The sequence below is a fragment of the Papio anubis genome, chromosome 15, assembly GCF_008728515.1.
Source record: "Papio anubis isolate 15944 chromosome 15, Panubis1.0, whole genome shotgun sequence".
Lineage (NCBI taxonomy): Eukaryota > Metazoa > Chordata > Mammalia > Primates > Cercopithecidae > Papio > Papio anubis.
This window is the reverse complement of record NC_044990.1, coordinates 56,006,230-56,029,980: the sequence shown is the minus strand read 5'-3', so window position 1 is coordinate 56,029,980 and position 23,751 is coordinate 56,006,230. Positions and strand designations below refer to the sequence as shown.

The 23,751-nt window shown below is 39.4% G+C and overlaps 1 protein-coding gene across 11 annotated transcripts in view; it reads right to left on the bottom strand.

Annotated features, from left to right (window-relative positions):
- The window catches only part of SCEL (sciellin), a 112,870-nt gene that overhangs the window by 57,970 nt on the left and 31,149 nt on the right, over window positions 1-23,751 (bottom strand). For 10 of the 11 annotated variants that reach the window (XM_009192045.4, XM_009192046.4, XM_009192047.4 and 7 more), the window contains exons 6-10: window positions 23,556-23,624; window positions 22,938-22,976; window positions 21,844-21,924; window positions 19,251-19,316; window positions 1,540-1,620 (exon numbers count right to left, since the gene is read on the bottom strand). In XM_009192045.4, coding sequence (XP_009190309.1) covers window positions 1,540-1,620; window positions 19,251-19,316; window positions 21,844-21,924; window positions 22,938-22,976; window positions 23,556-23,624 — 336 coding nt within the window. The remainder of the gene's footprint in view (window positions 1-1,539; window positions 1,621-19,250; window positions 19,317-21,843; window positions 21,925-22,937; window positions 22,977-23,555; window positions 23,625-23,751) is intronic. The other variant, XM_009192048.4, reaches the window with a different exon arrangement.

The following is a 23,751-nucleotide window of genomic DNA, read 5'->3' as shown; positions in this document are numbered from 1 at the left end:
TAATTACATAGGAAACACTTCCATTTCATATTCTTTCATTAAAATAATCTTGCTGTGATTAAAGTAGTCAGGATTTTAAAAAACATGCAAGTTGTCCCAATTTTATTTTTTAGATCATTGGTGGAATAAAGAAATTTGAGTAGTAAGTTCCTGTGAAATTTGGCTTCCTTTAAATTTAAACAAGCTAGTAGTTCTAGCGATGTTGATTATAGATTAGAATGTCGGTGGTACTAAGGCCAATTAATTTTAGCCCCTTAAAAAATTCTATTCAAATTGGTATTTAATTACTCAATACTAGAAATGTTAGAGGAAAAATAATGTAAGATTAAAAAGCTTGAGAAGATATTTTTAAGAGATCATTATGACCATCATACAAACAAAAAGTTATAAATCTAATCTATATTTTAATTAGTTCAGTGAAGAAATATTCTCTTGACTCAATTTAAAAAATTATGTTCTCATCCTAAGGACAAAATTTCAAAGATACTGTGCAGTTTCACTGAACAGAAATTCAAACCTGGAGTTTTAACACCTATTGCTACATAGTCCTGCTGCCCAGTCAAAGCTTTCTAACTGAAGTTACCCTCTTAATGAAGAAAATTTCTATAATTGTGACTACTAAAAAATAGTTCTATAGTTGTGTCTTATTAAAGAATAGTTTCATAATTGTGTCTTACATGGTGTCAAAAAAATAACCATCAAAGAGCAAAAATACAAAAGAAGCAACAGTAGGCAATCAAGCAGATCTAATGTAGTCAATCTTCATTGAGTTACCATTTTTAATCTCACAATAATAATGGAAATGTGGGGTGTACATCTCGAAAAATTGTTCAAGATATATTAAACAGTTTAAATGTAACACATGGGAAGAGTTTCAGATCTCTGAATTTGTTTCCAAGTATTAATTATAAAGTGACAGAGATTCAAAGCTGAGAAGCAAGTCTATTTTTCCTGATTCAGAGACAAGTCAATTAGAACATCTTTCAAAACTTGTGATAGTTTTGAAATAAATTACAAATCCCTTCACTAAAAAAAAGATTAAAGAACTACCAAAAGGTATTTCTAACATAAGCAAGGATTTGAGTGGTAACACAAAGTTTCAAGAACATCTTTCATCAGAATCTGTATCTCTTAGTGGTAAACTTAACTTGGAGCAAATATGAACAAAAAATATACTTTTAATATGGTTTATATTTATATTATATATAATACAGGCCAAATACATATATGTATTTATATTTGCATATTAGGAACTAATATATAAAAAAGCCTGTGCACAAACACTTTCTGAACATGAATATTGTTCCATTTTTATCCTGAAGGCATATTTTCTTAAGACAAGTTAGCCATTAGTATTCAAAGGCAAACATAAATAAACATATGTGTTGGGAAATAAAATTAGAAAAAGTTCTACAGATGCTTCTTTAGGGAATGTGCACACAAAACATTCATGCTTTGCACACAGAGGGTCACAATCCATTTGCTTTCATTTCCCTTGAACTTCATTTTGTCAAGGAATTCTGGAGTACTAGGTCTTACCTATTATCCCGTCTCAGCTGGTTAGGAGAAGAAACAGGAGAACTGGGCTTTGGAGGTATTGGAGGGTGAACACCTGGTTCCCTTTAAAACAGAAAACAGCAGTTCATTTCCCCATGGAAACATGGCAAATTTTAGATCTATTAACTGAATGCATTTATTACCTACATAAAAATATCCTTTGCATCTTACAACCCCCATGTGTGAGGTACCTGAAAGGTCAGAATCCATGGAGCACTAAACTTTAAAGAAGTCAAATATTTAAAAGACGTGTATTTTAAAAGTTTATTTAATCAGGTTCTTGAAAACCGTATCCTCTTTCACTATAGTTTGGACTATCCTATGTTCTTTAAATAGCTCAAAATTTTGCTAGTATATCTAGCTCTAGTCATGGCATTCAGGTCAGCAGTGCATGAGAACTGTAAATGGTCCTTAGGTATTAACATAAGCTTCTTTGGGGATTATGTCAACTATCAGGCTGCTATGGAAACAGCAAGAAAAGGCTTTAATTTCAGAGACCTCAAGGTAGCATTGATTTGAAACTCTTAACTAAATCTGACTTAAATATTGTCAGCACAGGTCAGTTTGATGCTGACAAAGCATACATATAATCTACTGTCAGCCTAGACTTTCCAATGAAGCACCACGGCAGTCTCTGAGTTGGCAGGACTTAATGACGTAGGAACTGGAGATGGGCAATTATGTGCACATTTTGGATGGAGTCAGCACCTTACTAGGGTATGTCACTCCCATGTGTTCCCCACCACTACCACCCCAGCAGTTCTCTATTTGCCCTCAACATAAACTCTGTACCTAGTGAAAGAACCCTCTGATCCTGTGTACCCTTCTGGCTTCCGTAGCAAGGCAGGTAAGCATGTGGGTAGGAGTCAGGCTGCCTGAATTGCCAGCTGTGTGATAATGAGTTAACTTGATTCTGTTTCTTCATCTGTAATAATCCTTCTAATAGGATTGTTGGGGTATTGTCAGGACTGAATGAAATTGTGCTTTTATTCAACAAACATTTATTGGTAGCTTTCTATGTGCAAGGCTCTCTGTGAGCTGGATAATGTCCTCATTCTCAAAGGCTTTCAATATACAAATAAATATATGTCAGAAGAAGAAAAGTGCTGTGCAAATAATAATAATAATACAGAATAAGGAGATATAGACTGATGGGGTGGGAAGACTATTTTATTTAGAATGGACTGGGAAGGCCTCTCTGTCAGGTGAAATTTGAACCAAGACCTGTAGGAAGAAATAGAGTAAGCCGTGAGGCTATCTGGAGAAAAAACATATAAATACAGCCATCATTAGCTTAGAGATGCTATTATGTTTTAAACTGGCAGAGATCACTAAGGAAGTCAGAGTAAGTAGAGACAAAAAGACGGCCAGGGGTTGGACCTTCAGGCCCTGTAATATTTAGAGGTCAAGAATATGAGATGAAAACAGCAAAAGAATCAGAAGGAGTGGCCAAGAAGGAAACAAGAGTAATAGCAGGGCGTGGTATCCCAGAAGCCAAGAGAGAAAAGTTTCAAGGAAAGAGTAATTGGCCATTTCAAATGCTGCTGTTAATCAAAAAAAAAAAAAACAAGGACTGGGAAGTTACCCTGGTTTGGCCAACAGAGTGGTCTTTGGTAACCCTGATAAGAGCAGTTTTGATGGAACGATGGTGGGGGGGGGGGGGGGAAACAAAAACAAAACAAACAAACCATTATACGAGTGGATTTAGGGGAAAATGGGAAGCAAGGAGATAGAGGCATTGAGGCAGTTTGGCAGTAAAGAAGAAAGAGAGAAATGGGTAGCTACTTCAAGGTTGATGGATTGAGGAAGGTTACTACAGCATGTAGATAGGATGATGGGAATGATCCAGTGAATCACTGATGCAGGAGAGTGAGGGGAAATTACTAGACAGATGACTTTGAGAATTGATGGGACCTAAGGCACAGTGGAGGGGCCGATCTTAGATGGAAGTACAGAGGGCTCATTCATAGCAGCAAGAGGGAAAGAACTAGATGGGTATAGCTGGGGTATGTTCATTGACTCAGAGTGGAGAAGGTTCTCTTTTGTTTACTTCTATTTTCTCAGTAAAATAGTAATCAAGATCATTGATTCAAAGTGAGGAGGTTGAGTAGGGGTTAGGGCTGTGTGAGAAAGAAGGAGGGGTAGAAAATGTGTGAAATGGTTTTCTAGGCAAGCAGAAGAGTAAGTGGACCCAGGAAATGTAATAAGATGATGATGATGATGATGATGATGATGATGATGATGATGATGATGAACCATTATATAGGGTCATTATGTGCCAGAAACTTTTCTAAGCACTTTACGTATATTAACTAATGTAATCCTCACTGCAATCCCAGACATAAGCATTATTCTTCTTCCCATTTTACAGATTAAAACACTGAAGCACAGAACATAAAGATAAATATCTCATGATGGTGCAACTGGTTAGGGGCAGGAAGAACAGAATCTAGACTGGAGAGTCTGGATTTACCATTAACCACGTTTACACATTCAGCCAAGTGATGTGCAACATGAAGAGATACTTGATGGCCATAGGGAGTGGATCAGCTGAGGTCTAGCAAGGAAGGGGTTACAAATCATGTTATTTGGCATTGTTTCCTCTTGCCATATTCAACTGGTTGGGGAGGAAGAACAGAATAGACTGAGAGTTGGATTTACCATTAACCACGTTTACAATTCAGCCAAGTGAGTGCAACAAAGAGAATGATGGCAAGGGAGTGGAAGGGGTCTGCAAGGAAGGGGTTACAAATCATGTTATTTGGCATTGTTTCCTCTTGCCATATTCAACTAGTTGGGGAGGAGGAACAGAATAGACTGAGAGTTGGATTTGCCATTAGCCACATTTACAATTCAGCCAAGTGAGTGCAACAAAGAGAATAATGGCAAGGGAGTGGAAGGGGTCTGCAAGGAAGGGGTTACAATGGGGGCTGTGGAGTTTGAGATGGGCATAGAGGGAAATGAGAATATGAGTGGTTGGGACTGTGAAAAAACTGGTAGAATTAATGGACTGGTGATTGTGGTGGGGCTGAGGAATTCCTGGAATCAAAGGACTGAAGAGAGTGAGCTGGACAGATAGAAAGCAGGAGCCAGAGAGGGAAAGCTTTGAAGTAGAAGTCTTGTAATTTTGTAGGGTGTGTGGTTATTTACAGGGCAAGATCTATCAATGGCTGCAGTAGTGGGAAGGACAAGATCATTGGGGAGAAGGTCACAAAAGTGAGAGATTGGGGAGGGGAAGGATCCTCTGCATGGATTTTGAAATTGCCAAGCATTGTGACAAGAGGAGGGTTTGGGAAAGATGGTGAACCTGGTGCTCAAGTATTCAAAGAATGAGCATGAGTGTCTCAGAGACTTTCAGATGACTCCAGCGAAGAAGAGAAGCTCACAAGGGCATGACTTCAAAGGAGATGGAGAGTTTCAGGGAGGCGGGAGTTAAAATTAACAGGAGGTGGTGATGAGAAGAAACCAGACCCCTCCCTTCCTCCAGACCCTGTGATAGGTCAGTTCAGAGGGAAAACAGCCCTTGCTGAGAGACAGGCTGTGGAAGCAGGGTCCTCTGGAAGAGCACAACAAAAAGGTGGGAGATCATTCAGAGGGGAGGCTGAAGAGTGGAGGATTTTGGCAATGACAAATGACATGCTCAGCAAGGTGGAGTGGAAGGGTCTGAGAGCTCAGTGTGATATTAGGTTGGGTCAGGTTCAGGGAGGTACAGAGCTCTGTGGAGATGGTCCAGGTGATAAGAAATGACCTGACTGGGGTTTCAATGAGGGACTATGGACATAGGGATGGAGGACATGATGAAATGAGTCCTGAGACCTCTCAGAAGAGTGGTAATGAGGCGCTGGGTGATGGACAGTGGAGCACCAAGCATGGTGGGTCTCTTGGCTCTCATGTTGAAGGTGACATTGAAGCCAGAAGAGGGTGTGCATACTTGGCTTCCACACAGGAAATAGTAAGTGTCTTTTGCTGTAGTGGTTGTTGTTTTCACCCCACACGACCCCAGAGCTGCAGATGTGACAAACTCTTACCCTTCCTAACATACCCCACTATATTCTGTCCCCGCTGTGGAGCACCTCCCTCTTCCCTTCCCCTGATTCTCTCCTTGCCCTTCAGACTTTGGCTTAGGAGTAACTATCTCCAGGGATATCCAAAGCCATGCTGCATACATCCCTACATTCCCCCATAACAACCCTATTTACAGCACATATCACACTATTCTGGATTACACATGATATTCTGTTCCCACACTGGACTGAAAGTTCCTAAAAGCACAGCTATATCCCAAGTACTAGGATTGTGTATGACATAAGAATGAAGGAGGAAGTGATTGGCTGTATTTCTTCGGCAGGAAGGAAATAGGTACCAAAGAAGGATTTGCAACTTTCAAAATCTGTGCAAGCTTAGCTTCCTCATAGGAGAAATCCACTGTCAATCCCATTACAGAACACCTACTAGGTGCCAGCTACTTGGCTGAGTCATTGTGTTGTGTGATATTTCTGGAAGAGCAATTTACATGGAAATAGTCTTCCCATCCTGGCTTCGTGGCAGATTCCACAGTATTTTGTTTGTATTGCTACCATCTTCTTTTCTCAGAGAATATGCCTGTGTTGGGTGTATGTATCAAGTGATCTTTAGTCTTTAGAGTCTTAAGTATATCTATGTGGATTCATTGGTTACATGCTTTCCTTCCAGAGGCAGAGGAAAGGGGGAAGGAGATGGTCAGTCCTGGGTAATAATGAGGCTGTACAGAACACTAGATGTCTGAGGACAGGCAGGAAAGAGGTAACAAGGTGGAAAGGAGGATTACAAAAAGTAGAAATGGGATGGTGCCAAGCTTTACTTATGTTAGAGTCATATTAATGACATACTCAATTTCTTCCATTTTAAAATGTCTAGGGCCTCAAAGAGGTGGGTAAATATGCATTGCGTGGATCAGGGCAGTAGAGGTGAGTAGAAATAGATCTGAGATGGTCTGGAGAATACACAGGAAAGAGAAAGATGGATGTGCGGTTATGAAGGCCAAGAAAAGCGGAGGAGTGTGTTTATTTCCGAGGGTGATGCATTTACACCCCTGCTGGGCCAGGAGCCAGGCGATGCCATGTTGACTTCCATTTACCTCAAAGGAGCTTTCATTTGCATCACTGCAATGACAGCCACAGATGACAGAACTCAAGCCCTGGGGTGGGGCGGGCAATGAGAAGAGTCATTCATGTCGTGCCAGGAGCATGATGTGATGCCAAGCAGGGGGATTAAAATGCAAGAGTGAGGCAGGAAGCTGTGGCCAGAATATTTTGAAGAGAAGGAAACAAGAGACATTCATTGGAATGATCCTCATTGAATTCTGCTTTGAGATGCGATGTTTAAGCTCGGGTAAGTTGACCCTGGCTCTCCCCTTTGCCCATTCCCAGACACCTCAAGGCTCCTGCAGGATTTATGCCACCACACTAGTGGCTATCATGATGAGCTTTCAGGAATATAAAAGGTGGATTTCACGAGAAATATGTGAACACTTGCAGACTGTAGCTCAAAGGCCAAAGCTAAAAGAAATAACACTGTAAAGAAAGCTGTCTATATTATTTCATTTCCATATGCTGCTGCAAAGATCACATCTTTCCTCATGGCTTTTTTGCATAACATGCTTGGCTCTGTGACTTTTGTTCTAGTCTGGATGTGTGAACATGTCTATTACTGCAGCACAAATCTAGGTTGAACAAAGAATCATTGTCTCCAATATTTAACCGTGAATTTTGTTTTCCCTTTTCATTGTGCTTAGCCAGGGTTTCAAACTGGTCTTTCTGATGTTAAATCCTTGCTTTTTTCTCTATATCATACTGTAGACAACCAATTCTCTTCCAGGTATTTTCACTGCAAATCTATTAAAAATTGATTGATCTGAAATATTTCCTTGCCCAAGGAAGGAGCCGTTTGCTCAAAAAGCACTTACTCCACAATTGCCCAAGTTATAATGTTAGGACACATAACAGTATATGAGATGTAATTAGCCAGTCAAAGACTAGAAAAGATGTAGTCCATGCCTTCGAAGAGCTTGGAGAATGCAAGGCACATGTTCAAAAGAGTGGTTACTGTAATGATGCCTCGCTTTCTAGTGGCCAGTCAGTAAACCGTAACCTAGTAATGGAGCATGCACTGGACTAAAATTCTAGAGATCTAGATTCTAGATTCTAGACTAGCTTTGCCACCAACTTTCTCTTTGACTCTGGAAAAAGCTCTGATTCCCTCCGAAACTCTGCTTATTTGCCTATAAAAGGAAGAGATTGGCCCAGATCTGTGGATGGTAAACCACTACATGACTGAGGGAGGGTGGCGCTATTGCAAGGAATCCTCAACTCCACAAGTACCTTGATGTTCATGTACTGTGCTTTTCAAATGTATGTAGATGCTGTTGTGGTTAATAAAATTTAAATGTAAGTTGGCTCTATAAGAACATGAGTCAACTTTTATTGGTCAGTAGATACAAAGATACACAAATTCAAGTATTGATAAGTCATAGCAGCTTTTCGTCCTTAGATGTTTTCTCAAAGACATAAAAATATTCCAACTATTACCAAGTGAACTAAAAAAAAAAATGTTCACATTAAAAAGGAGTCTACTCAAAATGGATCACACATCTATATGTCAAACATATAACTACAAACTTTTAGAAGAAAACAGAAGAAATTTTTGTGATTATTAGTTAGGCAAAGAGTTCTTAAACATAATACCAAAAACATAATTTATTTAACAAAACTTGATAAATTTGATTTCATTAAATTAAAAAAACATGTTGGCTCTGAAAAGTGCACCGTTAAGAGAATTGAAAAACAAGTCACACACTGGAAAAAATATTTGCTATTCACGTACCTGAAAAAGGACTTCCAAGCACAATGTATTTTTTTAAAATTTCAAAACTCAACAATAAGTAAACAAACCAGCAGAAATAAAATCAGCAAAAGATTTAAGATACTTGGGCTGGGCAGGGTGGTTCATGCCTGTAATCCCAGCACTTTGGGAGGCTGAGGCAGGAGGATCATCTGAGGTCAGGAGTTCAAGACCAGCCTGGCCTACATGGTGAAACACCGTCTCTACTAAAAATACAAAAAATCAGCCAGGCATGGTGGCACGCACCTGTAGTCCCAGCTACTCAGGAGGCTGAGGCATGAGAATCACTTGAACCCAGGAGGCGGAGGTTGCAGTGAGCTGAGATCACACCACTGCACTCCAGCCTGGGCAACAGAGTGAGACTCCGTTTCAAAAAAAAGAAAAAATTTAACAGATACTTCACCAAGGAAGATACACAGATGACAAACACACACATGCAAACATATGAAAAGGGTGTATGTCATGGGTGATTCCATTTATATGACATTCTGCATATAGCTAAGAGAGGAGACAGAGAGATGAGAGGACAAAGACGGGCTGCCAAGTATGAAGACAGTCCCAAGCAAAATGCTGGTCCTTTCACCCCCATCCCCCACTCCCGTTGTCCTCTCCCAAACCCTATGCCACAGCATGTCCCCATCACCTATACTTCATAGTCAGGTCTCCCTGCCTCCCAGTCTTCTTCCTCCAAAGCCATCTTCCACTCCCCTCCACACAATGCAAGCCTCCATTCCCTTAGGATGCTCTAATCCTGCCCAGTTTTAGCAGGAAAGAAACCTGATTTATATAATTGACACTAAGATTTGAATGACCAGAGATAGCCCCTTTAACCTGTCATGCTTCTAATTGAGGTGAAATTTACAATCTCTAGTCGATAGAACTTTCAGCAATACTACTAAATGGTGAAATAATTTTTTTAAAAAATCAAATTATTTGTTTTTTATGATCGGAGCAAGGTGACGTTTTTGACAGAGTGCTTGATCCTAGGTATCCTGATTCTCACAGCTTCTTTCTCTATCCTACTTTTGAACCTGGAGCTTCCCTGCTTTCTCATATTTCCAGGAGCTCCTCTGCCAGGGGCAGAGGCAACAGGGGTTCCAAGAGAGGGAGGGGAGGTGGGAATCTGGGTTGGGCAAAGCAGGGATGCTTTGTACTTGTTGTTTGAAGGTATGAGTTACTTCAAACTAGTGTTAGGAAATCAGGGACTGTCTAAGTTGTTCCCCTAGGACTGAAGAAAATATAATTCATGATAAACGTTAAGACCTTCATTTACAGATTCTGAATTAGGTTTCTCCTTGTTCTGTTCAAACTACACATTTAAACATAATAAACTTAAACTCAGGCTAATATTTTAATTACTTTGAATGTTTAGAATGAGCAATCTAGGCATTCAGGTAAGATTTTTAAATTCTGTATTTTGATATTTTATTGCGTGTCATAGAATCTTAATTTCTACAAAAGAGATTCCAGTTAATATAAAGATTTTTTTGTTGAGATAAAAATGAGATGGATGTATTGCTTTTATTTAGCATGACATCAAACTTTGTAGAGGATTTGGTACCAATAGAGTTAAAAATGTTGCAGCATAATTAGAAAGGTTACATTTTACCATTTATAGTTACAGACAGAAAAATATAACTGTAGTGCAAGGTTGCCATGGCAACTCACTTCTCAATCAGGATATTTTTTTCCTCCTCCAAATCTACCAATCAGCTAACAGGAAGTGAAATAACCACTGAAGGAGAAGAGGTCGAAACAAATAAGGATGAGAAATTATGTAGAAAATATTTATATGGTAATTTTCCTAGATGCATTTCTACTTTAATTTTATCAAATATTATTTCCTTTTCTATCTTTAAAAATGATTCCAGAAAAAAAAAAGCACATTCATTTCTAGTGGTGGCTTCATTATTGTTCCTAAATGAGAATAATGAATAACATTCATAAATATTCATACTGTCTGTTAAGCAAGTACTTTAGTTTGGCTTCCATGAGGTTCTTAAATGAGCTTTACATGCCGTTTAACCACTGAATCTCCAAGTCACCTAAATACACAGTCAGAATCATTTGAATTTATCATAAACAGAATACAAAAATTTAATGGTAGGTTCTGAAATCAGAAAGAAATTCGACTTTCCAGAACTGTTATTTCTCTAGTTCCTTGTGATGAACCTGAATATTTCTCCAGATGGCTCCTATCATTCCCTCCATTGGCTCACGTCCGGCAAATGTTACCACCCTTTTAAAAGTCTCAGAGACAAGAAAGTGTTTAAGAACTTGAAAAATGAAGACATCCCCAAGTGTTTGCTGACACACTGCTTTGCCTCAGGCTTTCAGGCATATCATAAAACAAAAGAAGTGGGAAGAGGGGAACATGGCTCTGACTTTCTAGTAATTTTCTATATTGATGACACTTGCACTTTCTTTTGTACATATTCCAAATCTACGGCATATGGTCAGAGCTCAGATTACCTAACAGCACAACATTAACTCTTAAAACAGAAACATGATATTCTAAAAAGGTACTTAGGCTCACCACAAATTATGAGTGGATGTCTGCGCATAGGGTCTTACATTAAAAGACATTTTCCCACATAACATCAGATTTGGAATTACTGGATTTCCTGCTATCACTAAACATAATTGATAAAGGATGAATGCAGAGAATGTCCCATGGATGGGAAGCCCATCGTTCTACGCTTACAAATATGCTCACATAGACATGCCCATATACCCCATATTCTCTGGCACTGGAACTTCGCTCCTCCTCTCCTTTCTGCCTGAAATGCCTCTATCTATACCTCCCCCTTGCATCTGGCTTACTCTTGCTCGTTCTTTAAGGCTTACCTCTGGCATTGCCTCTTTTGAGCCTACTCTACTCCAGATACAATGTCTACTGCCTCCCTCTCCACACTCCACATATTTTGTGGCTACCTTGACCTTTGTGTTTCTCATACTCCCGAGGACCCTCCCTTGGTGAGGGCCAGCCTTCGTGTTTAACAATCCTGGCTCAAAATGACTCCCTGCTAGAAGTTGTGTTTTCTCTCTGTACTCCTTTTTGTACTCCTGGCATCTAGCAAAGTGGTTTTTTAGCACATAGCCAGAGCTCGACAATTGTTTTGGAAAGAGAAAGAGACAGAGACAGGGAGAAACAGAGAGAGGGAGAGAGAGAGGTGTTACTTAGCACATAGAATACAGCACAACTACAAAAAGACAAATAAGATAACAGGTTGAGGGAAATTCATTGTCTAGTAGATACGAAGAAATATTAAAATAATCAGTCAATATGTACTTATTGACAAACTACTATGGATAAATTTACTTGATGATTCAAAGAGTTATAAGATGATGCCATTTAGTTGATGAGTACACTGCAATAGTAAGCGATGTGTCAAAGTAATGCACAATTAATTGCTAAATGAGAATCGAAGATAATAAGCCTTCTGAGTCCAGATGACAAAAGTCACACCTTAGGGTGTGAAAGCTTTGGGGAGGAAGTAAAATTCATGCCAGACTTTTTGAAGGATGGCTTGGTTTGAGATGGTAGAATCCATTGACCCACACTGCCTTCACCCTATCTACCTCTCATTACACCTTACCTTTACCATGTAACCTTAGTCCCCCACCACACCTGATGTATAGACACACATCAAAGTTCCACTTCCATTTTCTTCTCATTTAATATTTTCTCAACAGGTGTCTTTACTCTATAAAGATACTACATTTTAAATCCTTGGGTTCAACCCCAAATTGGATCTTCAGAAACTGCCTTTTACCTGAGCACACTCCTTCCTCCCCTCTAGGTGTTTATCTTTGCTTGGAAATCACTGATACAAATATATCCCGCCAGTGTCCCAGACTCTACTTGCTCAACACAAAGCACAGTGTCAGCTGCTTAAGACCAATTGTGTACTCCCTATTCTGCTCCTATTTCTTCCCACATTGATTAGTGGCATTACTATGCTTAAAATCACCCTGGGCTTGAAAACCTAGCATTGTGTAATTTCTCTCCTTCCCCCAAATCCCACACCCCTATGGGGACCTGATCTCTGAGTTCCCTGCTAGAAGCTCTTCCTACAACATCAGATTTCCCAGAGAAGACTGATGTTCTTCTCATGCCCTCACAGTTGATCTTATGGTATGGTTATTTGTACATTCATACGCTCCAACTTTTGGGGCTATAAAGCTGATGCCACTTTTCAGAGTTCTCTGCTCTGGGACTCCCATCATGATGCTGAGCGACATCACCTAGACATGAAAGCCCTTTCTCTGATCCCTCCTCCCCCCGGAGTCCCTTCACCCTCCTCCCTTGCTGGGTGATGGTCTCTTTGCAGTTGCCTTTGGAGGTTCTCATGTGGCGAGTGACTCCCTCAGAAGCAAAGCCTGTGAAAGCACCAGCCAAATTAGGCTTGTGGTATGCCTCTGCCATCTCATGGTCATATCTTTTTTCTCCATCAGCACCCTAATCCTTGGAACTCACTGCAATGATGATTAAATAAACACAGTAAGGAACACAAAGAGGTCCATGATAGCTTTGATGTTTTAAGTGTGGGTGTGACTGAATATTCAACTTATGATAACACAAGAAAAATTTAATTTTAAAAAGTAGCATAGAATGCCTCTCAAAAGTGAATATGTCATCGTGTTTGGTTATGACAATAAGATTCTCTAAGGATAGGCTAGTGCAGGAAGAAAGGAGCTAACCTCCCCAATGTAAGTAGTTAACAGGAACTGGGGGCTGGAGAGTGAAGGTGGAAGAAAGGGGCTGTTGAGGAAAACAGCAGCAGGTGAAGGCCTGCAGAGAAATACCAGCCAACAAGAAATGCCCAATAACAGGGATGGCCAAAGAATTTATGAACAGGGATTTCCAATATTTCATTTTACGTAGTTTGATGTAGGCTTCTGCAATATATTGCTACCACTCCCACCATCCCATGTCTTTACTAAGACTTTATCCAAGTGGCATTTGGACACATCAAGGAAACTATAGCTGGTTTAGTGTGGAAGTGAGAGAACAGGACAGAGGTAAGTCAGAAGTGAAATACTGAAGGGAAATCAGATCAAAACGTGGTGATATGGCTTGCCTCTGTGTCCGCACCCAAATCTCACCTCGAATTGTAGTGCCCATGGGCCCCTGAGTCAAGGGCGGGACCAGGTGGAGGTGATTGGATTATGGGGGCAGTTTACCCCATGCTGTTCTAGTGATAGTGAGTGAGTTCTCAGGAGGTTTGATGGTTTTATAAGCATCTGGTATCTTCCCTTGCTTGCTTTCACTCTATCCTGCCACCCTGTGAAGAAAGCCCCTGCTTCTCCTTTGCCTTCCTCCATGGTCGTAAGTTTCCTGAGGCCTCCCCAGCAAGGTGGAACTGTGAGTCAATTAAATCTCTTTCCTTTATGAATTACCCAGTGCCAGGTATTTCTTCATAGCAGTGTTGGAACAGACTAATACACACATGCTCCTTCTCACCAGTTCTATTCAAGAGAGTATTGGAAGTTCTGACCAGGGCAATCAGGTAAGAGAAACAAATTAAGCATATTCGAATAGAAAGAGAGGAAGTCAAATTGTTTTTGTTTGCAGATGACATGATCCTATATCTAGAAAACCCCATCATCTCAGCCCAAAATCTTCTTAGGCTGATAAGCAACTTCAACAAAGTCTCAGGATACAAAATCAATGTGCAAAAATCGCTAGCATTCCTATACACCAACAACAGGCAAGCAGAGAGCCAATCATGAATGAACTCCCATTCACAATTGCTATAAAGAGAATAAAATACCTAGGAATACAGCTAACACGGGAAGTGAAGGACCTCTTCAAGGAGAACTACAAACCACTGCTCAAAGAAATCAGACAGGACACAAAAAAATTGAAAAACATTTCATGTTCATGAATAGAAAGTCTCAATATTGTGAAAAAGGCCATAGTGCCCAAAGTAATTTAGAGAGTCAACGTTATTCCCATTAAACTATCATTACAGGAGAATGAGATAGGAGACCGGGTTAGGATGAAGAAGGATGGATTTCACTTTGAACACGTTGAGTTTCTCATGTCTTTGAGACAGTGGGCAGTGGGCTACCCAAAGGCAACTCAGAGAAGAGATCTGGAGCAGATATAAACGAAGAAGTGGAGAGCACACAAATGGCCACTGAAACCCTGGATCTGGATGCTGCTGTTGAAAGGCAGAGCACAGAACAGGAGGAGAAGAGAAGAGGGACTTGGAGCCTTTAGGAGCATCAACATTTAATGGCTTGGTAGAAAATGATGAGGAAGCTGAGGAGACTAAGGAAGAAGGGCTGAGAAATCGAAAAAGAAAGAAAATCCAGGAGAGTGTGTTGGGGGAGTGTGCTGGTTCTCGAAACACAACAAGAGAGATTTGATAAGGGCATAAAGAGTCAGTGGTGCCCTTTGAAGGGTGACGTGGTCATACAGACTGATATGAGCAATGTCATCAGTGACTTAGGGAAAGCTGTTTCCATGAACTAATGGTGATAGGAACCAGCAAATGGAGATGAAAAGCAGCATCAACTCTTCTGAGAACGTTGGCTAAGATGGAAAGAGAGGAAAGGTGTCAGCTGAGTAGGTTTGTAATACTAGGCTATCAAATTTTTAGGAGCTATATTTTTTAAGATGGAAGAGGTTTGAACATGGAAAATGGGGAAACCAGTGAAGCAGGACTTTGATCAGAGAGGTAGGAGGTGAGACAGAGGAATGTAACAAGGAACAACAGTTATAAAGCTAAAATTCTGATTCAGTCTTGATTAAAATGAAAATAAAACATGCTCTGATAAGACGACTTCAAAGGATAATCTGCTTGGCATATCTTGATAATTCAAAACACTGTATTGGTTATTTCCATTCTTAGCAAGAGAAGAAAGAAGACAGAAAACATCAATATCCCAATGGTTGAAATCACAATGACCAAGAAGCAAACTTGGAAATCAGCTAGAAGGGCCAAAGGTTTTATTTAAGTTAAAAATTTTACATGCCATGTCTTGCTGTCATGAATTACAGCTACTCTCTTGAACATTTACAAAAATAGGACAAGAGGCTTTCAAAGATATTCAAGTCTTAACTCCAAAATTTTGTTTGATCACCCAGGTCTGAACTCTCTCATTGCATAACTAATGTATACCATACATAAAATGACACTTCTCAGAAAATTTCATTTTGTCTTTAGCTATAAAATATGATAATTTAAAAAAACTCCCTGTAAGTATAGGTATAGATGTAGATATAGGAATAGATATATTAATTATAAAGATAGACTAACATAGTTATAGGCATAGATATACATTTAAACAAAGGTATGATATTATGAGCTGTTCTGTTGATAAAAAAAAGTTTAAGGCCTTTTGGGTGTGGTTTACATTGTGCTTGTAATAGATTTTAATCAAAACACAATATAACACAAGTTTTTAATCTGAACTTGATTTCTTCCATAGTATAAATTAAGAAAGGAACAAATGAGAGATGGGATAACACATGGTGTTAAGGGCTACAGAGAGGTCAAGGGAGGAAATTCCAGGAAAAGCACTCATTCCTGGATGACAGGGGAGTTTGATGGTCTTTTCAATTGTGCTGCACAGAAAAAGATGTATGGGAGAAAATGAAATTTCAGGGAAAGATTAGGTGGTGAAAAAAAGCTTGCAAAACTAAACAGAAAAAGTGAGGGTGTCAGTCTTAAGTGAAAATTCTTCTGGAGAAGATGGGAGGGGAGAGAAAAGGGGGAGAGATGAACACCAGTGTATTAGTGAAAGATAAAGGGAAATGTTTGACATTGAGCTATTAGCTAGTGTTATCAATCATAGCCCCCCATTTTTATCTGTTTTTGACCTATTTTCATTTTCTTTGGGCTCGTCTGGGAACAAAGATATCTTTGTGAAGCCTTTACTCCCTTTCATCATTTAATAATCACTTCTATTTTTCAGCATTTACTAAAAAGGCTGTTTCTCAGCCCTGGGAATGCACTGGCATTAAAGGTGGGAAACAGAAGCTGTACTTTCAGCTCTTCCAAAGAAAAGCACTTCAGAAATCAAAGGCATTGCTATATTGTTATTATTCTCTCCTTCCCCTGAAGGCTTGGCATGACATATTTTTGATGCTCAAAGAGAAGTCTTTTCGTTTAGCCATTATATTAATAATCTGTGACTCTAAAAAAGGAATGGATATACAAATTGATCAACCTAGCCTAATCATCTCCTCTTTCCCTTAGTTCCAGAGCTATGGATCTGAGCCAAGAATCAGAAATAGGAACATTGTAACTCATTTCATCTCCCATGTAAATCACATTCAGCAATGCATAATTGTGAGGGAGGGCAGAGAGCCAAGCCCCATCAGCTCTGTGAAAACAGATCCACAACCTCAACAGGCATTGATAGCATGAGATGTTAATTCATGAATAATCCTTCCACGTTTTTACACTGTTATATAACCAGTTGCTTTTTATAATGATATTGGAATAATGAATAATTGGAATGATGAGTTGAGGACAAAATATGAAGTTATTTTAAAAATAAGTAATAAATAGATCTAAGAAAAGTACCAGTTTTTCTCTATCAAGACAAAAATGGATGAATCTTAACAATACTCAGAAAAAAATAATAACTAGGAGAACTCCTAGTTAACATTTTCCCCACTTAGATAGCACCTTACATCTAAGGTAGCACCCATAGGGAAGTATCTAATAACAGCCTGAGGGGAAAGAATGTTTTAAACTCCAAATGTAATTCATACATGGAAGTTCATGTAATTGGAAGTCATCTGTAGATGAGCAGGTTCTAAAATAAAACATTGTAACAGTAGGTGAATGTGACTCCAAGTTGTGACTGCTCAACATGTTATAGAAATATAATTTGATTTAGTTATAGATAGGTAGACAGATAGACAAACAGACAGACAAGAGATAGGATAGATAGATAGATAGATACATAGATAGATAGATGAAAAGGTAGATAGATAGATATAGATAGACAGATAGATAGATACATAGATACATAGATAGATAGATAGATAGATAGATAGATACATAGATACATAGATACATAGATACATAGATACATAGATACATAGATAGATGTAATGATAGGTATAAAAAAAGTAACTCGAGCTCTTTCTATTGACCAACTAGAGTTTATTTACATCCTTATAGATCTCACTCAAATTATTTCAAAATACATGTATTTCTAAATATATCCATTACTTGGAAATGAAAGAGACATTAGAAGTCTGCATAGTAGATGGAAATTTTATAAAATAAACCAATCTAATATTAAATGAGCACATAGTTTAATAAAATTTTCTTTTCCAATAGTCAGAATTAGAAAAACTGATCCCGGCCGGGCGCGGTGGCTCAAGCCTGTAATCCCAGGACTTTGGGAGGCCGAGACGGGTGGATCACGAGGTCAGAAGATCGAGACCATCCTGGCGAACACGGTGAAACCCCGTCTCTACTAAAAAATAGAAAAAACTAGCTGGGCGAGATGGCGGGCGCCTGTAGTCCCAGTTACTTGGGAGGCTGAGGCAGGAGAATGGCGTAAACCCGGGAGGCGGAGCTTGCAGTGAGCTGAGATCCGGCCACTGCACTCCAGCCCGGGCGACAGAGCGAGACTCCATCTCAAAAAAAAAAAAAAAAAAAAAAAAATTCTAGAAGTTGAGACATAAAAACATCTTTGGATACCTGAAAAGTAAACTAAATAGAAGACCTGTTTTTGTTTCTGAGTTAGTGATAATATTGATTATAGAGCACGCTTCTTTAAAGACCAGAGTGTAGGTTCCATGTTTTGTTCACTGATATATCCCAAGATCCTAGAATAATATCTGGCACACAGCAGTGTTTATTAAATATTTATTACATTGAATTGGTGCTGGCATTCCTAGCATGAAAATTGTAGAATAAGGTGTCCTCCACCTGATCTATCATTTAGTTATAACTATTACTCTCAACAACAAAAAAATTAGAATATACTCATTTGTCACTTAACATTTATGAACAACTTGCCACACATAACCTCATCCAGTTCTCCAGGTTCTGCACAGCCTGGAGACAGCTGGGCACCAGGAGCCCACATCGGAACCCCTGTCTGATGCCTGACTCTGTTCTCTCCTACTGTCACTGTTAAGGATTAAGTTGTGTCCCCTCTGCCCCCAAAATTCACATGTTGAAGTCCTAATCCACAATTCCTCAGAATGTGACCTTGCTTAGAAATAGGGTCATTGCAGATGTAATTAGTTCAGTTAGGATGAAGTCATACTGTAGTAGGATAGACATGATTAGCTGCTTCATAACAAAGGGAAATTTGGACTCAGACGTGCACACAGGGAGAAGGTCATGTGAAGATGAAGGCAGCAATCAGAACAATGCTTGTACCAACTGGGCAATGTCAATGACTATCAGGAAACTGCCAGAAGTTAGGGGAGCCCTCACAGTCCTCAGAAGGAACCAACCCTGATGAACCCTTGATTATGGACTTCTGGCCTCTAAAACTGTGAGGCAATAAATTCCTGTTGTTTAAGCCACCCAGTGGCACTTCGTGGCAGTTTGCAGCACCCAGTTTGTGGCACTCATTTCTTTTGGCTGTAAGTAACCCTAGCAATCTAATGCAGCCACCTACTTACTCCTAGCAGTTTGTCAGATGTCCTACCAGGGTACTTGTAGCCCTGACCTTACTCCCACTGGACACCCTCCAGTACAGAGCTGAGAGTTCACGAGATTGCCTCCAATTTATCCCAAAGCATGCACAATTATATGTTGTAGATGTCTGACATGTTCTTCCATCTAATGGCACAGCAATTACGCCCAACACCTTTCCCTTACCGTCTCCTGGCTCCTGTGCTTGAAGAGGCATTGTAACCTGGAGGGGGCGGTGGAAACCAGGACTGCCTGTTAAGAAATGACACAGTAATAAACACGATGCTTGAAAGGCTGATCCCACCCACATGTCTGAAAATAATTTGACAGTTAAAAAGACAATGAGATTATACCAAGCCTTGGAAGTAAAATGAACACTATTTCATAAATGAAGTAGGAAGTAACTGTCCTATATTCTAGGCTATCTGTTCCTCCAAGTAAACTTCTTTTCTCATTTCCTTTGGCACTAAGTAATGTGGACATTTCTTTTAAAAATAAATCTAAAGCAAACCTGGAAAATAATGACAATTGCTAAATCTAGATAGTAAATTCATGTATGTTTATCATGTTATTCTCCCTATTTTTTGCATGTCTGAACTATTCATAACAGAAATAACAATCTTATACTCTACTCAAAATATATACAGTTTTATTTTTATTTTTATTTTTGAGACGGAGTTTCGCTCTTGTCGCCCAGGCTGGAGTGCAGTGGCGCGATCTCAGCTTACCACAACCTCTGCCTCCCGGGTTCAAGCAGTTCTCCTGCCTCAGCCTCCCAAGTAGCTGGGATTACAGGTGCCCACCACCACGCCCAACTAATTTTGTATTTTTTAATAGAGATGGGGTTTCTCCATGTTGGTCAGACTGGTCTCAAACTCCCGACCTCAGGTCATCCACCCACCTGGGCCTCCCAAAGTGCTGGGATTACAGGCGTGAGCCACCACGCCCAGCCTCAAAATATAATTTTTTAAAAACTGTGGGCCAGGTGCAGGGGCTCATGCCTGTAATCCCAGCACTTTGGGAGGCCAAGGCAGGTGGATCACCAGGTCAGGAGCTCAAGACCAGCCTGGCAAAAATGGTGAAACCCCGTCTCTACTAAAAATACAAAAATTAGCTGGGTGTGGTGGCATGTGTCTATACTCCCAGCTACTCGGGAGGTTGAGGCAGAGAATTGCTTAAACTCGGGAGGCAGCGGTTGCAGTGAGCCGAGATCGCGCCATTGCACACTCCATTTCCAAGAAAAGAAAAGAAAAGAAAAGAAAAGAAAAGAAAAGAAAAGAAAAGAAAAGAAAAGAAAAGGAAAGAAAAGAAAAGAAAAGAAAGAAAGAAAGAAAGAAAAGAAGCTGATAGAAAACTCTGACAAGTAAGAACATTGAAAGCGTAAGTGAATATCATAGCAGCACTAGCTTCAGTTCTAACCTCAATTAGAAAGATGTCCTCACATCACTAGGTCATAATTTTAGTTGGTAGCAATAGCTAAGCAGAAAGACCAAGATACGAATGAAAAATGAAGATATTCAGATGAGAACGGTATGCACTACAGAAGAAAAGGCAGACAGGAAAGCTGGCTTTAAATTGTTTAAGTAGGTCTCTTCTCTGAGCCACTGCAGAGCTGAACTAAGACAAGTTACGAGTCACTCAAGGCAGATCCCAGCTCAAGGTAAGGAATAGATGCTACCCAGGAGAGCAAGTCAAAGATGTGTCCCAAAATAATGAGAGTCTTATTGCTGGCTTCAGTGACCCTGAATTATGCCCAAAATGTCAGAGGAAGATTCTTGCACTAGGTAGGAGATTGAACTGACTATCCTAAAATTTCTCTTTCAAACTTAGGAATCTGTTTTTACTAGGCAAAGGGTCAAGGGGCATGAAATTTAGGTTCAAGGGAAAGATGAATCACATTTCTGAGACTTTGCAGGCTCAACCAGAATTTTGTTGAAGGAAAAAAATAGAATCAGTCATTTTTCTCCAGCAGCACCACGGCAATGTCAGCCGGTCCATCAACAAACATTGAGTACCTACCCCGTACAGAGTATGGACCCAGGTACAGACAGGGAAATTGAGAAAATTTTAAAACATTGATGTTTGTAAATGCTTATTTTCCATTTGCATCACAATTCATAGCCCTGGGGTTTTTTCAGCATGCACACTTCTCTTCCACCATCATGTTCTGTCTCATGAAGAATATTTGGTCACCACTGGTCCAACTACTCCTCCGTGCCTGCTAATTACATAGGACTCAGTACCAGCAGAATGTGGGAGACCATGCAGAGGAGGTCGGTGGAGGAGGCAAGAATCAAACAAATACAGATGTGTGTCTCCAGAAAGGGTCTTTGACTCTGCATTTGGAAGCAAGACCAGCCCAATCCACAGAGCGGAGGTGGCATCTCCACATACAGGCCTGTTTCAGGAGCATGGCAGCATGGGGCCCTACATTCATCGTTATTTCAGGTTAAGATATTCCCAACAGCAACACTCCATGAAATATGCTACCTTGAGCAGTTCGCCATTTAACATGCGAGCTCTATCATCTAAAACATTTCCTAGAAATTCAAGGCCCTAAAGGAACTGAAAACAAGACTCTATATTTGAGAAAGAGATTGTTGGGGGAAAGAGCTGAAGTTTGGGAACAGCAGAATGTAGATGCTGGATCCCCGCCAAAGAGAGGAGGAAGCTTTCTAATGCTGCCTGGGAGTTTGGTGGATGACTTGCTTCAGAAATTAATAAAGAACAGTCTTTCATAGTATATCAGCAAGAGGCAGACACAGTGAGTTCATTGTACCTCTTCTTCTTTACAGGAGTAGTAGTAGAAGTAGATGCTACGGTGTTGGAGGTGTTTGCATTCAATGAACCGCCAGGTTGCCTATTTAATGACAAGAACAACAATTAATCACACTCTCAAACTTTTTCATTTCAGCCTACCTTTGAAAAGTCTTAAATTCTACTCATACTCCTGCCTGCTCTCTGTTCATCATAAAGTGTTTCACTTGAGGATGGAAAAACAGCCAAAAATCTTTTCCCTTAGTTGACATATTTTAGAAGTTGTCAGGTTCTCATAAAACTAGCTAAAACTAAAGGAATAAAGAAGTGATTCATAAAATGACATTAACTGTCTGAAATTCACACCAATCAATTCTGGCATGCCATAGATTCACATTTCTTTTATTCCTGTGATTGTATTGTGACTAATTATGTTGCAGTTTTTTGCATTAGAAAAATTTTTAAATCATACCATCTTAAGTCTCTATCTAGCATTTATTCATATATGCAGATCCTCAAAAATGGAAGTGACCCAGGCCCGTTTCAAGCTCTGAGAGGTGTGATCCAGTGTATAAATCACCTTATACATAAATAGGAATTCAAAAATAAAATAAGTTTACAAATATGTCTCATTTGGGCTGCTTGTAACCACCAGTAGTACATTCCAGGGAAAATGTATTTCGTTTAAATAGATTTTTAGCTCACCCCATGATTTCCCAATTCAATTTTCTCTGAAGGAGGAGGCGTAGATGTGAAGGGTGGGTAGGGAAGGAAGTGAGGTGTGGAGGAAGGGTTAATTATTGTGGGAGTAGAGAGAAGAAAAGTCCTGTGGGGGAAAAAATAAGGAGTCTAGATTTTAACAAAGAAGAAGAAAGAAAGGATCACCTAAGCTTTGGTGTTTGATTAGAGTAATGATTGGAAATCTTTTTTTCTGCAAAAGTCCAGATAGTCACATTTGGACCTTTGCAGACCATTTTGGTATTGTCTTCTACTACTCAACTCTGCCAGAGCAATAGGGGCATGGCTGTATTCCAATAAAATTGGCCTGAGGTGGTTTTCCCTGGTTTTTCTTGAACACGTAAAAAGAAATATACTACAATTAGAAAGAATACATACAACTTTGTTACTTCCGGTGATCTAAACATGGACATGCTCCTGGTAAGAGAGAAAGAAAGCAAAGTTTGAACAATGAAGAATGAACATTTGCATCTATTTTGAATTATTCTTGAATGTAGAGTTATTAAAAGTTAGACATTGGTGAGAGAAAGAAATAGAAAGCATCATATTTTAATAAATTTCATAAGATGATTTCATGATTCTGTCTCTTGTACTAGAGTCCAAAGAATTTTCTTTCTTCTGAAAATTTAGTGTCATTTAAGTCCAGTATTTTTATTTGTTGGATTCAGTAATTTTCCTTAACAATAATAATGTAAAATTTGCATTTGCACCTATTTCATAATTTTGCCACCAGGACAACTTAAACAGAAACATAAATGTGGTAAGAATGGTGATTTGGAGCTACTAGTGCTCTTGATTTTTAAGCTAAACAACAAGATTTTGTTCTAGCCATGCACAGGAGTAATGATTTTTACTCCTGAATTTCTGCAATAAAAATAATAGAGAGTAAGAATTTACAGAAAGATATCAAGTAGGATTGAAGAATTGCAAGTACATAGGTAACACTTAGAAAAATATTATACTTGAGCCTTTCCCATAGCTAGTAGATACTGGTACCTATTGGTTAGTTGTTTATCCAAGGTATTGGCCTTATACATTTTAGCAGCATCATTTCTGTCTGAGATCCTTTATAAAGAAACAAGACAAAAGTCTGAATAAACATTTAAATTGTCAAACTCCTTTCAGACCATTTTCTTGCTAGAATAGCTTAACAATATAACCTTTCTGCCGTAAAGAGAACTATTTTTCAAGT